Source organism: Dermochelys coriacea, chromosome 2 (genome assembly GCF_009764565.3).
Source record: "Dermochelys coriacea isolate rDerCor1 chromosome 2, rDerCor1.pri.v4, whole genome shotgun sequence".
NCBI classification, from domain to species: Eukaryota; Metazoa; Chordata; order Testudines; family Dermochelyidae; genus Dermochelys; species Dermochelys coriacea.
The window spans coordinates 220824774-220839564 of record NC_050069.1 but is presented as its reverse complement, the minus strand read 5'-3'; the positions used below and the strand labels follow the sequence as shown (position 1 = coordinate 220839564).

Genomic DNA, 14791 nt, shown 5'->3' with positions numbered 1-14791 from the left:
TCCCTGAAGTAACAGAGCTGTTTCCCGCTTTGATTTTGTCTATATTTCTTATGACATAAAGCCACTGAGATCTCCCAGTCAACTCTCCTACTATTCCAACTCTACAGTACATGGCAGTCTCTCCTTCGGGCACTGGGAAGCTGCCACGCCTCTGGGAAACTTGGATGTGGTGTTCTTATTTAGTTTTCAATCAATTAGTTCAAGGCTCCCGATTCATGGACTCGGTTGTCTAACTGATCATGAGGCAGGCAAGACGACTTGGATTAATTAATTGTGGATGCAATTAATTGCTGGTGCAAAATTGCATCTACAGGAAAGGAATGGGATAGAAGTCCCTTTAAAACAAAGGGCCCAAATGTATAATTGACTGAAAAACAAACATTGCACAGTGTGTTTTGCAAACTTATCCAAGTTACAAAGCTAAAGTGAAGGCTGACACTCCTTTAACGTCCTAGAATTTAAAAGGAGCGGGGAGAAGCAGAAGAGACAATGAGTTGCAGAAGAATCTGCGTATAGGGTTCTCTTGCCAACCTACTGCATTACTATTTGTGAGTGGCCTGAGGCAATGAGATGAATTAGCAGCTACTGTTTGAAAGCTGGGCATATTTCATTGTCAGATGAATGGTGCATACTGCATTCAACGACTAACATTCCAGCTGAAAAAAAAGAGGTCCTTAGTATGTCTTTTTTCCTTTTTTGTCAAAACCATTTTATTAAAGGAAAGTTAGTGTCACAACAGGTTCAAGAAACACATGCTTATCAAATCAGTTTGATGAAAACTACTCCTAACAGAAAACTTGAATGCTTTCAAGGCGTTTGTAAGCAATAGTGACATCCAACTTCTGCTTTGCATGTACAATCCCCCCTGTTGGCGCAATGAAAAACTCAGGAAGGATGCGCTCTGGGCAATATTTTTGGTCTTGTGTAGTGCAGTTTGTCTAATAATTTAAATGAGAGAGACCATGAATACAGCAGCTTGACAGACCCAAATATAATCCTTCAATAATTTAGCCCCAGCTTGGATTTTTCACTACGGATACTAACAAAACAGATTGAATTTACATCATAACATAGTAGTGGCAAATGCAATCATTATTTGACTCATGCAGCCTCTCCCATTACATGATCTTTTGATTTGCACAAGAAACATTATAAAAAAATAGGTTTATAATTTATATTTCACTCTAACATTAGCTCCGAAACACCTCAAGCAATGACCATGTTTCAGCAGGTATCTTAATATGGCTAGAATTCTGCCCTAATTTTTAACCTCACTTGGTAAGTCCACATAGAAAATAAATGCAAACTCTTTATACAAAACAAGATCAAATAATTGTATCTATATAAAAGGGGGTTAAATCCCTTTAGTTTTATTGTAATGGCACATACTTTATAGTTTCACAACAGCATACTGATTTTGTTGTAGTCTTCTAAACCCAAAGATAGTATTAATGAACGGAGGAGTGAGAGTTACGATAGGCCGCAGGCTCATGCATTGAGCAATTCATGTTCTTTATCTGTTTTCCCAACAGCATCAGGATTGGATAACGGGTCAAGGTCAGCAAAAAGACTGAACCAAGCAGCCAGGTCTTTAGGATTCTTTGCAGGTTCTGGAATAGTGAAATATACCATGTCAGAATTCTTGCTCGTCTTAAACATAGCTGATTTAATGCAGAAGACCAAATGAAGTGAATGCCATGAGTATTGTTAAACTAATGAAGAAAATACATCTCCTTCTAGAAATAGTGTAATGAATTACATTTCAACATATTACTTGCAACAAAATTAAATACCCACCCATTTCTGTAGCACATCAGTCGATACAGGTATTTATATGCACCCCCAATTTTAAATATCTGAGCACTTCCTAATTATTTGAAGATACAAATAATTTCTCCTCCCCCCCACCTCCCTGTTTCCAGCCAGTAGGAGAAATTGCTTGATAACTTGACAGGTGTTTGGTTTATGTTCGTGATTGTGAAGGACAGAGAGCAAAGCGGGACAAATGAGTTTTGCATGTAGCTTTGGCCACATGACTAACCACTTCCAATCTTCTCCTGTGAAAGCTCTGTCTCCCGCAAATGATCCTCCCAGACTGGTCAACGGTTTCATTATTCTGATGGAATGTAGTGGTTATAGCTGTAGAGGGAGAGTAAATACTTCATGTAGCTAAAGCCAATCCCCTGTAGGGCTTTAAATACCAAGACAGGAGACCCTGAACTGTACTCTTTATTCACCACAAGGAACAGAGTGATGTGTTCACAGCAACCTGCTATGTTAACAGGCTGTTCCATTCTGTAACTGCTGGAGCTATTCAGGATTAGCAGCTTCACATCTCGATAAAATGAACTCCAAAAAAGAAGCCTGGAGATTATGAATGAATTTTCCCCCATAGCTTTATCTGTGTCTGATGGGCTGGGGCTAGCTGGCTGGGTAACCAAAAAACACTGAAATATCTGAAGGATCCTCTTAGGAGGAAAAGTTGCCCATAATGATCTGAGTTCAATTGAAGAGGAGGGACCTCAGTCATTTCAGGGCATTTCCATTCACCCCTTAAGCAGCTTGTAGGTGGGACAGGAGAACATGGTCTCAGGTGCCAGAGAGATGAAACAAAAATGATCATGGATGTACTTCCCTTTCCTATGAACAGGAGGAAGATATCCATCAGAGCAACAAGTTCTGTCTGAGTACCATGCCCTAGCCTGAACAATCCAAAACATAGGCAGCTGGCACTGAAGTGCTAGCATCTCAAATGGCTTAGTTAGAAAAGGGAGGCAAGTCACTGGGCAGTTGGTTGCTAAGTCTCTAATACAACGTCAAGATCCCTTCAGTACTAGTTGCACTGTTGCATGTATTAGGGCTCTTTAATCAAAGGCGTTGTGGACCGTTTCTGTTAACAGGTGCCCCAGATGTCTTCTCTTTTCTCTTACCATCCAGGAAGGGCAGAAAATGTTTTCATTACTCTCCCTCCCCTGTGCCAAGCCAAAAACCAGCCAATCAGCACAGGAAAAAAGGCCAACTGGCCAGAGTGCAGTACAACAGCCAAGTGACACAGTGGGACAGCGCACCCTGGAAGAAGGTGCCCAGGGAAACCACCTAGCTCAGCCGCCCCTAGTAAGGGTGCAAGTCACAGGCGGTGTGTCTGACTGCCGTCAGGGGGTCCATGACTACTGTGGGAGTGAATGGGCTGAATTCCTGAAAGGAGGAGAGCATTGCATTTCCAGTCTTGTAGTCTGCATGTTGTTTTTGGTGACCTGTGGAGCCATCCCAGATACAGATATTTTATGTGAAATAAAATACTTCCTCTCAGTGGGAGGTACAGTGTTCTGGAGTTGAGCGGAGGCAATCTGGGTTCACAAAGCGATTTATGGACAAGAAAAGATCTGCTGGGTCTGACTTCACTGTATGGCTGACAAGTAGAATCTCTTTGCCACCTTCACAATTATTGTAATAGGTTTTAGACTAATCCAGTGAAGTTTATTGTAACTGCCCTTTCTTGATGCAATCATCACAACTGCGACTTCCCCACACACTTTATGACCACATCTAAAACGGAGGCCAAAACCCACTCGACCCTATCTACCGAACCATAAAAAGAAACTTCATACATTTCAGCAAGAAAACAAAAATACACAATATGGTTTAGGTCACTGGTCTTTCCTGCATAAGAAATCTTTGAGGAAGTGCACACATTTGTCAGTGCACACACACAAGAAGCTATAGATGTGTCACGAACACTTTACATTTACTTTGCCCAATCTTTCAGCAAACCCCAATCAAAGCCAATGGGAGTTTTGTCCTGGTAAAGGATGCAGGATTGCACTCTTTGCAATGTAATTCACTTGTTGCTACAGGCACCTCAAAGCATACAGATTACTGTAACATGGGGCACATCACTGAAATAACTTCTTAATCAGCAGGTTCAGTTAGGACTTTGTTCTACCATATCAGCCATAATGTTTTCCCTGAACTTCAGCACAAATGAGGCTCAGTTCAGAGTGAGTGCATGTGGATGCAACTCTATGGCTTACAGATTTTCGAGCAGAAACCCCTGTGTTTCATCTGCTATTTCATTGGAACTTAAATGACTGCTCATTACATTTCACCAGGTTTAATGCCAGCAAATAAAGGTATCTATATCTATATATATTCCAACACCAACTATCTAAAGTATAGGTTTCAGAGTAGCAGCCGTGTTAGTCTGTATTCGCAAAAAGAAAAGGAGTACTTGTGGCACCTTAGAGACTAACAAATTTATTAGAGCATAAGCTTTCGTGAGCTACAGCTCACTTCAGCTGTAGCTCACGAAAGCTTATGCTCTAATAAATTTGTTAGTCTCTAAGGTGCCACAAGTACTCCTTTTCTTTTTATCTAAAGTATAAACAGTGATTAAAGTATTTAGTGTGCACATAAAATTCCTGAAGGTAAATGTGTTATGCAAATCATCTTAGAGTAACGGAAAACACTTATACTGAACATATCACCTTTCGCAGGCATCTTGTTGGTGTTCACATTCAGGCTGTTTGATTTCTGTGCTGGCTGTGGTATAGATGGAGGGCCAACACTGTTAGCTGCCCAACCTAAAATTCAATAACATAGTTGCATTAATGTCAATGAACAGTAATTACGTAATGAACTCGTATCATCCTGGGTACTTTACAGCAGAATACTCATATCAGTTGATGGAGTTATACCCCAACCTCACCTCTTTACCAGTTACGGTTACTGCTGCTCATATTCTCCCTCATTCCCATAGAGATTAGCAGTTAACTTCTGCAAAGGAGCAATGTCCTTGAGAACAGTATCTGCTGACTAGTTGCACGTTCCGACAGGCTAAGGCAATCATGTGCTTTCTATCTGCACAGCCAAATGTCCAGTCTGCCTAAAAGATCACTCTTCCTGCCTCCCTCCTAACAAGACCACCTTCCAGGACATTTAAAAAAAAAATCAGAATTAGTTCCTGTGCACAGAAGCTCCAGTGCAGACAATCCAGTCAGGCAGGAGGGTGGGTAGGAGGGAGGATTTTTAACATTTTAATTGTGGTAAATGTGACTATGATTTAGCTAAAATCTGATCCATGCTGTACTTTTTTCTTCTACTGTTGCTTTTGTGTAGTTCCATGGACCATCATTTCATTTTATAGTCTAAAGCTAAGCATTTAAAGGGACACTTAACTTGAAGCTATTTTTAAATGATGAATTTTGAAAAATTCCAGGTCTTTATAAAGCACCTTTAAAAAGCATACCCAGAACTTTATTCTTTATGTTCCTTTTAAAAAACATTTTATACGGGTGGTTTTTCTCTTCCTTGGGTTTAAAATTCTTTTCAGCAAGGGAGAAACTAACTACACAAAGTAAACAGCAAAAATGGTTACACACAAAGTGCTGCTGTAACATATACACACAGGCACCACAGTCGACAGTGGGAACACAACCCACCAACTTTAGCACCAAAACTCCATGTATTTACCATGGAGTGAAAAAAAAAAAACAACCCTCTTTTTCCTGTGAGAGAGCTGTGGATTATGCAATTGCTGGGCTCAGCCAGGAGAGGAAGACAGGATCACAAGGACTAGGGTTATATATTACACTGTTAAACGTGCACACAGGAAAATAGGACTTTTCCCCCTAAATTATTTCATTTACAGTTATCTGAGGTGCTACTTGTAGCTATAATGGGTCCTTTCATTTTTATGATAAGAACATAAGACTAGATGGTTATAGGTATACGCTACCACAAGTCCAACCATGATATGTAGTGCTATGTCTGTGTATATATGTAGCAGATCCTTTTCCCAGTAATCCAATCATAATGTTGTCTTTTCTGCATGTGGACTTACTTATCCAACCATCAATTTTGGTGATCAATGGCACCTAATTCTATGACATCTTAAGTGTCATATATATATCTCAATTGTTAGCATTCAGAATATTCTCATTTGTTCTCATCTCCCTTCCTTCTACAAGCCCAAACCTTCCTTCTCTTCTCTGTCTCGCATAGTTTCATTCCACTTTTCTCTTCCTCCATCCCTCTATTTACTTTCTTATCTTTTGCCATGCCTGTCAGATACTGGGTTCTGGTGCCACTGGGACCTGTTCCAAAGGCCATTTAAGATAAAGTCACTAGACCCTCTTATTCGTTTCAGTAGACAACTGCCATTACTGTGGTGATCTGTCCTCTTTCTATTTGACTGGTAGGTAAAGTGGTTCCCCTCCTGTTTATAATTAATGCCAAGGCCATTTTATTAAAATAGAGAGCAGGAACGTTTTATAGGCCTGGTCTACACTACCATGGTAAATCTATCTAATTTACGCAACTTCAGTTAAGTGAATAACGTAACTGAAGTCAATGTAGTTAGATCCACTTACTGTGGTGGCTACACTGTGCTGTGTGGATGGGAGAGCATCTCCTGTCAACTTCCCTTATGCTTCTCGCGGAGGTATAGTACATAAATCGATGGGAGCATGCTCTCCCATTGATTTAGCGCGTCTTCACCAGACCTGCTAAATTGACACTCGCTGCACCAATTGTAGCAGTATTGATCTGTCGGTAAGTGTAGACATGCCACAGAATCACATAAAATTAGAGGTAGCAGGGTCCTTTTATGTCCTTTCCCTGCCAATGAGTAGCAGGTTGTCACCAACTCTAGTAAGAAGGGAAAAGAGATGGAAGCCTAGGGCAGAGATGCATTGTCTATATTCATACAGGCAAACTGGACAATTGGGCCAGCGGGCCGTGACCTCTTTAAAATGTGACCCTGCACTATTCAAAGTTTAAACGTATATACCACTAAGTTAGGCTTCTTTTATTATTTATAATTCTATCAGTCAATCTGCTTGGGAAAGATTTACGCTAGACTGCACCAAAGTCCTTGTAAATTCATGTGCCACATCCATCTCCTCATCTTTTTCTTTTAAATCTTGTCACAGTTTCATTAATGGACAACTGGTGCAGCGCCAGAGGTATCTGGTTTGGATGGAGGGTTTTTCAGGTTTGTGTGTGTATTCTAGACTGCAGATGTCTGGTAATTCTAGTAGAAGTTTTTTCTGAAACACAATATATATCATAACTATACAATATTTGCACACTAGTACCTGCTTTCCTTTGCTGTCTTCCACAATGAAATCCTGATGACCATGGACATATTCTTCTGGTGCTTTTGTGTGATGAAGCATTTTTTAACTTGCTTCCACAATTTGTTATACAGTATTGTTTTAAATCCCACGCATGTGCACAATGCTCCCCATCTGATGAATGGCCAATAGAAATTTAGGAATTTGCTGCCACTTTAGTTGAAGTGGGTTTAAACTACCCAGCAAGATATAATGTTAGATACAAGCCAGGGAGCAGGGGCCCTGCCTGTATCATTAGTTCTCAAACTTCATTGCACCATGACCCCCTTCCGACAACAAAAATTACTACATGACCAGGAGGGGGAACTGAAGCCCAGCCACACCCCAGCCTTGCTGCCCCAGGCCGCTGGGGGACCAAATCTGAAGCCCAAGGGTTTCTGCCCTGGGCAGGAGGTATGTAACTTTAGTCCCCTTTCCCAGGGCCAAAGCCCTGGGTGGTGAGGTTCGGGCTTTGGCTTTGGCCTCAGGCACTGGCAAGCCTAATACCACCCTGGGCAACCCTATTAAAATGGGGTTGCGACCCACTTTGGGGTCCCGACCCACAGTTTGAGAACCCCTGGCCTATATAAACAAACTGCACTTGGAAAGGGATGAAGGCAACATGAATTGAGTAAACATTTCCAGTGTTTTTCTGGAGTTTCCTGGATAAACATTTCTCCCCCCCTTTGGCATAGTGGTGTTTTATCAGTGTTTGTTGGTTAGTACCAGAAATCAGAAGCCCCATTTATATGCCAATAGTTGGCAATGGATAGGCTGAGTTGGTTAAGCAAACAGGGCCAAATTCTAATTTCACAGAAACGAATGGGAATTTTGCCTGGAAACCTTCTCCCACTGACTTCCGTGAGACCAGTATTTGGCTCAAAGAATTAACTGATGGGAGATTTACCCTGATGAGACTGGCAGACCACAAATCTGAACATATTGTAGAACAGTATTTAACTCTCATGTTGTTTTTCCTTTTTGTCCTTGCACTAAGATTTGGGGAGCAGAACGCCTTTGAACAAGATACTGGACTTTACTCTTGCTTGATTAAAACAGACAGTTCACCAGGTAAACCAATGTAAAAAAAAAAAAAAGTCCTGAATACAAACTGCTGCTTTTTGTGAAAAAATGCTGGATCTGAAAAGCACTGCTTTAAGAGATTACCAGCATATCTTTATGAAGTAGTCTTATGTACTGTATTCCCATTACCACTATAGAGCAAGTTAGAGAGAGGAATTTTGCTGAGGGAAAAAAAAAGTGCAATTTATAAATTTGAAAGCATTTTTTGGTCTTGAGTCTATTCTGGTTTGGCAGTTCACTGAGAGTGGCTTTATGTCATGACTAGACAAAAAGATTATCAGTGAGACAGTAAGGAAGTCAAGCAGCTTACTTTTCATCCCTGCAAATGTGGGAGGTTTAAAAAAAAAAAAAAGTTACCACAATTCAATTTAGAAATGGAACCAGCAAGTTGTACATTTTTCTCCAGCTGAATGATAGGTCTACACAGTTAATGTTAATAAGAGTCCTTTAATTATTATGGATAAGTAAATGGGACTGAAAGTATAGGAAGAGGAAAGGTAATGTTCCCTTTAAAAAGGCAGCTGAACTAGACAGCTACATCTGCAGTGGAATATAAAAACCTAGAGAGCTATTTTTTGTTAACCAAGAACTTTTATAAATAAAACTGGCTTGCTTTCTGCTTTAGAAATAACAACAACAACAACAACAACTTGTACTTCAGTATTAAGAGGCTCCATTTGAGATCAGGCCCCATTGTGAGAGATACTATATGTACATATAGTAAGAGATAATTTCTTGCCCTCAGGGTATCATCGGTACACTGCACTAAAACAAAGGTGGCTGGCCCATGTCAACTGACTCAAGCTCGCAAAGCTATAAAATTGCAGTGTAGACATTCATTCCCAGAGGCTGGCACCAGCCCGAGCCTGAATGTCTACACTGCAATTTTATAGCCCCACAGCCCAAGCTGGAGTCAGTTGACATGGGCCAGCCACAGGCACTTTATTGCAGTGTAGACATACCATAGGAGTTTACACTCTAAATCAGTGGTTCTTAACTTGGGGGTGCGAAATGCCCTTTCTAAGGGTGTGAGACGTCAGATTTTTTTAGAAGGTAAATCATCGAAAACACAAATTAAGCACAGGCACGTAAGTACAACTACTTTGTTTCATCAAACCTATGAATTTATTTACATTATACATTTTAAAACAATTACTGTAATATGCAAACAAAAAATATATCTAGGTTTAAAGAACTGACCTACTTCAACGATTTTTGAGAAGAAAAATATTTTGAGAACCAAAAGGGTGCAGGCTGCAGTAAAGGTTAAGAACCACTGCTCTAAATAGACAAGACGGGCAAAAATTGGGAACTGAAATACAGAGAGACTAAGGTCCCAAATCTTGAAAAACTTACGTAAGTGCAAGACACACACTCACCATGTAGAGAGGACTGTAAATCGTTCATGTTTTGGTCTAAGAGCTGTGAAGGAAGAAAGCCTGATGGTGCTGCCGCTGATGGAGCGCTCTCCATTTCTCCAACTGAAGAGGTAGTGGAGAGCTCAGTGAGCGGGTCTTCTCCAAAGACAGCTGTCCACTCTTTGCTGAATTCCCCCTCATCCAATGAGGAAGCATTGAGGATCTCATTCAGCAATACCATATCATCCTTATCACCAGACTCAGGCTCCACGGAGTTTGCAAGACGGTCTTTCAAAGCTGATTTTAAATAAAACGTAGGGAACAAAACCAATTACTAGAGATGAATTAACTTTCAGGGAAACAAATGAAGAACAAAGTGGAATACAGAAAACTTCAATTCAGTTTTAATACACTGAATAATATTCAGATTGAAAACTCAGTATGGATATCTATGGTTTCCCATTTCCAAACCCAGTTTCTGTGGACAAGTTCGGTTTCAGCTTATGCAGCAAGATATTCCTTGATAGGTACCTGAAAACAATTACCTCAGCTGAGACTTTTTTCCATTTAAAATGCAATACAAGTTCATAATCACTGATTACACAAGAAACCAAAGCACTGTGTAGTCCAAGGTTTAATAAACTCTAGAAGGCTGCTTTTCTGCTTGCTGTCTTTGTCCCTGTTATAGGTGAACTCTAAAAAGACTCATGTGACCTAAATTAAATCAGATTGCTGCATGCCAAAAATAGAAGGCTGCCTGTGTAAGATTCAAATAGATAGCAAATATTTGTTCAGTTGGACTTGTTGACCCATTGATGAATGACTGGATCAGCTGTGGGTCTCTATTTGAGAAAACTGTATACTAGACATGTTGAGGGGGGGATTTTCAAAGACACTCAGCATTGGCCTAATTCTTCTCCCATTGAAGTCAATGTTAAAACTCCCATTAATTTTAATGGGAGCACAGTTAGACCATCACTGAGTACTTTTGAAAGTCCCAGTGCTTAACCCTCGTCATCCTCTTGACCCGTTTCCCATTCTATATCAAGGGAACGGTGGTTACAGAAGCTGCTAGGTTAGTGTTTTTAAAAAGTCTGCTCCTCCCCGCCCTCCCACCACAGACATACACAGCGCACACAATTCCTGATCATAACTATTAACCCTCTAGTTTACATCTGATATTGTCACAGTACTCAAACTGAAAGAAATAATCTCTAGATTTATTCAACAAATGTTACTTTCATCTTCACCCAGAAACGTTTAGAACTTCAGGTACATTTAGGGGAGTATTCTGAAAATGAAAACAGTGGTTTCCATCTTCTACTTAGCATTGGTTACACGTCTGATACTACCACAGTACTGAAACTGAACAGTTTACCTCAATTATGTACACCTCGAGCATGTGAAAGCACAAGAAGCAGCTTCATTTTGCAAAGCTTCAGATGACTAGTTATCTTTCTTTGTCCTCCACTTCTGCTTACATACAACTGTAGAGATTACGGATGCTTTTAATGTTTTTGGCATAGGAGGTCATGAGAATGGACAATAGGATCTCTTGAGGGAAAATGGCCACTACATTTTATTTAAATGTAACTCCCTACTTCAGTATGTTCTTTTTTTAATGGCCATAATGATTTACAATGAAGTGATCACAGTGGAGAACTTGAGTTTTAAATAGGGGCATGAGTCAATATCACATAGGAGAATATAAACACCTTATATATGAGGAACGAGTAAACCAGCTCCTCTAAAATAAGAACCAGCCTGAATTTTTAGCCAATATTAAGGTAAAATCCAAACATTTTAACATCTTTTTAATTTACATTTTTATATGGCTCTGCATTTCTTAGGTAGGATGAAAAATGGAAAGAGCAAAAAAAGCCTATTCTCCTGGGATTCCTATTAGAAATTACCAGAAGTATCACAAGAAAACCTATTCTCATGAGATTTTCACCCCACCTCCCTCATCTCAGAGGAATGGCTAAGAACATTAATACCTTCAAAACTTTTCAAAGTTCATCTACCAGTACTTATCCATATATTTACAGTGCACTCAGGAGTATGGTAACAACATTGCTCTCTCTAGTATTTCTCAGGCATTTATCACTCTGATATCTAAGCATTCATATTCTCCTAGTGTTTCAGCAGGAAATATTTTACTTTCATGAAGTTTCAAGACTAGCATGAGAAGATAACGTATATTAAGAGTGTTTGTTACTAGTGATAATGTGATGCCATTCCTGCAGCTCACCACAAATTAAATTTACCACAACAGGAAGAAGGTTTGCAGTGATACAGCTCAGATCAAAACTATGCTATGTTTGCAGTTTTCATGTGTATCACACCTAGTTAGTGAAGAAATTATACATGAAGATTTAAATCTGAAAAATCAATTTCTTCTGACTATTCTAGTGTGGTAGCTGTCACAAGTCACAAGTTATGGATTTTCTTACTTCATACCCCCCTCCGATACTTTCGTATTGTTTTACTTTTTGTTTTTCTCCTTTGCTTTCCTCTCCCACCATATCCTTTCCTTGCCTGCACACACAGCTCTTAGCCCTGAAAATGTTTAAACACCACATTAAAAAAATCTTGTGATCACATTTCATTTTAGTCTGTTTGAATACACGTAACATGTATGTGTCCTTTAGAACCATGCTTCATTCTGTAAAGAATAATGTGCAACATGAGGGCTCAACAACACAGAAGGCGAATTAGGACTTGTGTGTACACACAAAAATTGTGCCACTTTAACTATACCAGTAGAGTTAAAGTGGTAAAATCCCCCCCTTGTATGGATGCAGTTGTACAGGAATGAAGGTGTTTATACCATTAGATATTATTCTCATAAAATTAGAGGAATAAGGTGTACCACCATAAGCACCTTTATACTAGCATAACCGCTACCATGCTAAGGATTGTACAGATCTACCTGTTTCAGAAATTGTTACATTGGTTCAAAACCTGTACATAGACCAGGCTTTACCTCTGACTCCAGTAGGAATGTTCGACATAGAAGATGGTGGAAGTGGTGGAAAAAGGAAAGAGAGAAAAAGGCCACTACCAGGCACAAGAGGGACACAATATTAAGTCACAAAACAAAAACTCATCACGTCTAAGAGTTTATACATGGAGAGTCTGGGGCTTTCTATTACACATGTGACTGAGAAATCATCACTATGTCTGCATTTCCATGGCCCTGGATAATATTTCCATCAGCACTTCAAAAACAGAGTTGTGCAAATAACTTTTTTTTTTTCTTCAGTTTTCTGGCAATTCCAAAAGTTACTTTTGGATTGACCTGAAAATGAATTTTTTTGAATTTTTCTGCAAACCCAAGAAATAATAAAATTCATTTAGACCCAAAATGCAACATTTTGTTCAACCTGAAATGAATTGTTTTGTTTTGATTTGATTTTGAGCTTCTTAAAATTTTTGAAGCATAAAACAGAACTTTCAAAATGACTTCATTTTGAATCAAAAAAATCTTCATTTCAAAAATGTCAATTTTTTTTTTTAAACAAAAACAATTCAGCAAATTCAAAACAAATTTGCAACATATTTTGTTCAACATTTTTTGGCAAAAACTAAGATTTGGTTGAAAAACTTTTTTTCCCCCCAGACAGTTCCGTTGTCTTAACTAAGGTGAAGATATCTGTATCCACTCCTTCCCATTTGGAATTCTATACTTCATAGGCTCCTCCTCAGATAGCCTAAAACATATTCACCAATCTATCTGACTCAGCTACATAATGTTTTTGAGTCACAAAAGACTGTATGGTCTCTGAGATAAGTAAATTAGGAGCAAATGAAACCACTGAATAAAGTGTTATTGCATTTTCATAAGATAGTACGGTACATAAAGGGTGTCATTGTGATTAGTTGCGACCTTCTTAAATGGAAGTGGGGGTAGGAGAAAAAGGCTAAAACAGCACAGTTGGGAAAGAACAGTGAACACTGCTCATTCCTTAGTGCTGACACTAGTCTAACCAGCAGAGGATACAAGTAGAGGGTATATATTATAGATTGTTCTCCCGTGTATAAATGAGAACAGCATATCTGTTTTAATTAACAAGGAGGGTCAGAGAACTCAAGAGTTCTTTTCAGTTTTTAAAGGCGCTCAAATCAGTTGTTTCTGGTACTGATATCTGCCATATTTCCAAAACAAATTATAGTAGCTGTAGAGTCAGTACCAACTATAATGACCAGGTGGGCATAAAAAGCAAAGAAGAATAAAAGACAGGACTATTAAACGTTATGGGAAGGATGGGAATGACAATGTAATGTGCATAACATTAGCCTCACTGAAATGAATATGAATTACATCCTTTGCCAGCAAGACAATTATATTTTTTGGCAAATAAATTGAACTACTCTAAATCCTATTGCACTCAATAAGGTTTACTTTTTATTTCAATATCAGATTTAGTGCCCACAAATTACGTATGCAGAGTTAAAGTTCTTTAACACTATTTAAGTACTGTAGGTGGATGATCTCATTTAGAAAAAGATAAGATTAAAAATATTTTTGGTGTTTTGCTTTTTGAAAACTGAAAATAGACATGCATGAATTTCACATACCATTTTCTTCAGGTTTCAGGTCTAATAAATCATCTATGGCACCTAGTGGTTAAAAAGCAAAGCAAAAAAAATTATTAATCATTCATCGACTCCTTATGTAATCAATAGTTATAAATTGTAAAATAAAGCAGTTTCAGTCTAGGTTACCTGAATTATCTTTATGGTCAAAGCTTTCTCCTAAGGTAGAAAGAATGTCCTTCCTATCTTCAGCTGTAACCAAACACATGAAGCAAGTCAAATCAAGTTCAGCGGTAGGTATATACTATCCATCACCTGACCAGTATGGTGAAGATGATTTTGAATGCCCAGAGAGATATAGAGAGGCTATGAAAATAGAAATGACAATAATAATGGGGGATTTCAGTTATCCCCATATTAACTGGGTACATGTCACCTCAAGATGGGATGCAGAGATAAAATTTCTGGACACCATTAATGACTGATCCTTGGAGCATCTAGTTCTGGAACCCAAGAGGGGAGAAACAATTCTTGATTCTACCCTAAGTGGAGCACAGGATCTGGTCCAAGAGGTGAATGTAGTTGAACCACTTGGTAATAGTGACCATAATGTAATTAAATTTAACACCCTAGGACAGGGGAAAATCCTGAAGAAGAATTAGCATTTAACTTCAAAAAGGGGAATTTCACAAAAATGAG

The 14791-nt window shown here is 39.0% G+C and overlaps 1 protein-coding gene across 4 annotated transcripts in view; it reads right to left on the bottom strand.

Moving 5' to 3' along the window:
* Positions 1 to 691: 691 nt before the first annotated feature.
* The window catches only part of ICA1 (islet cell autoantigen 1), a 90391-nt gene continuing 76291 nt past the window's right edge, over positions 692 to 14791 (bottom strand). For all 4 annotated transcript variants that reach the window (XM_038390119.2, XM_038390120.2, XM_038390121.2 and 1 more), the window contains 5 exons: positions 14282 to 14344; positions 14135 to 14176; positions 9575 to 9850; positions 4485 to 4580; positions 692 to 1610 (listed from right to left, as the gene is read on the bottom strand). In XM_038390119.2, the coding sequence (XP_038246047.1) occupies positions 1489 to 1610; positions 4485 to 4580; positions 9575 to 9850; positions 14135 to 14176; positions 14282 to 14344 (599 nt within the window). In that variant the 3' untranslated portion in view covers positions 692 to 1488. The remainder of the gene's footprint in view (positions 1611 to 4484; positions 4581 to 9574; positions 9851 to 14134; positions 14177 to 14281; positions 14345 to 14791) is intronic.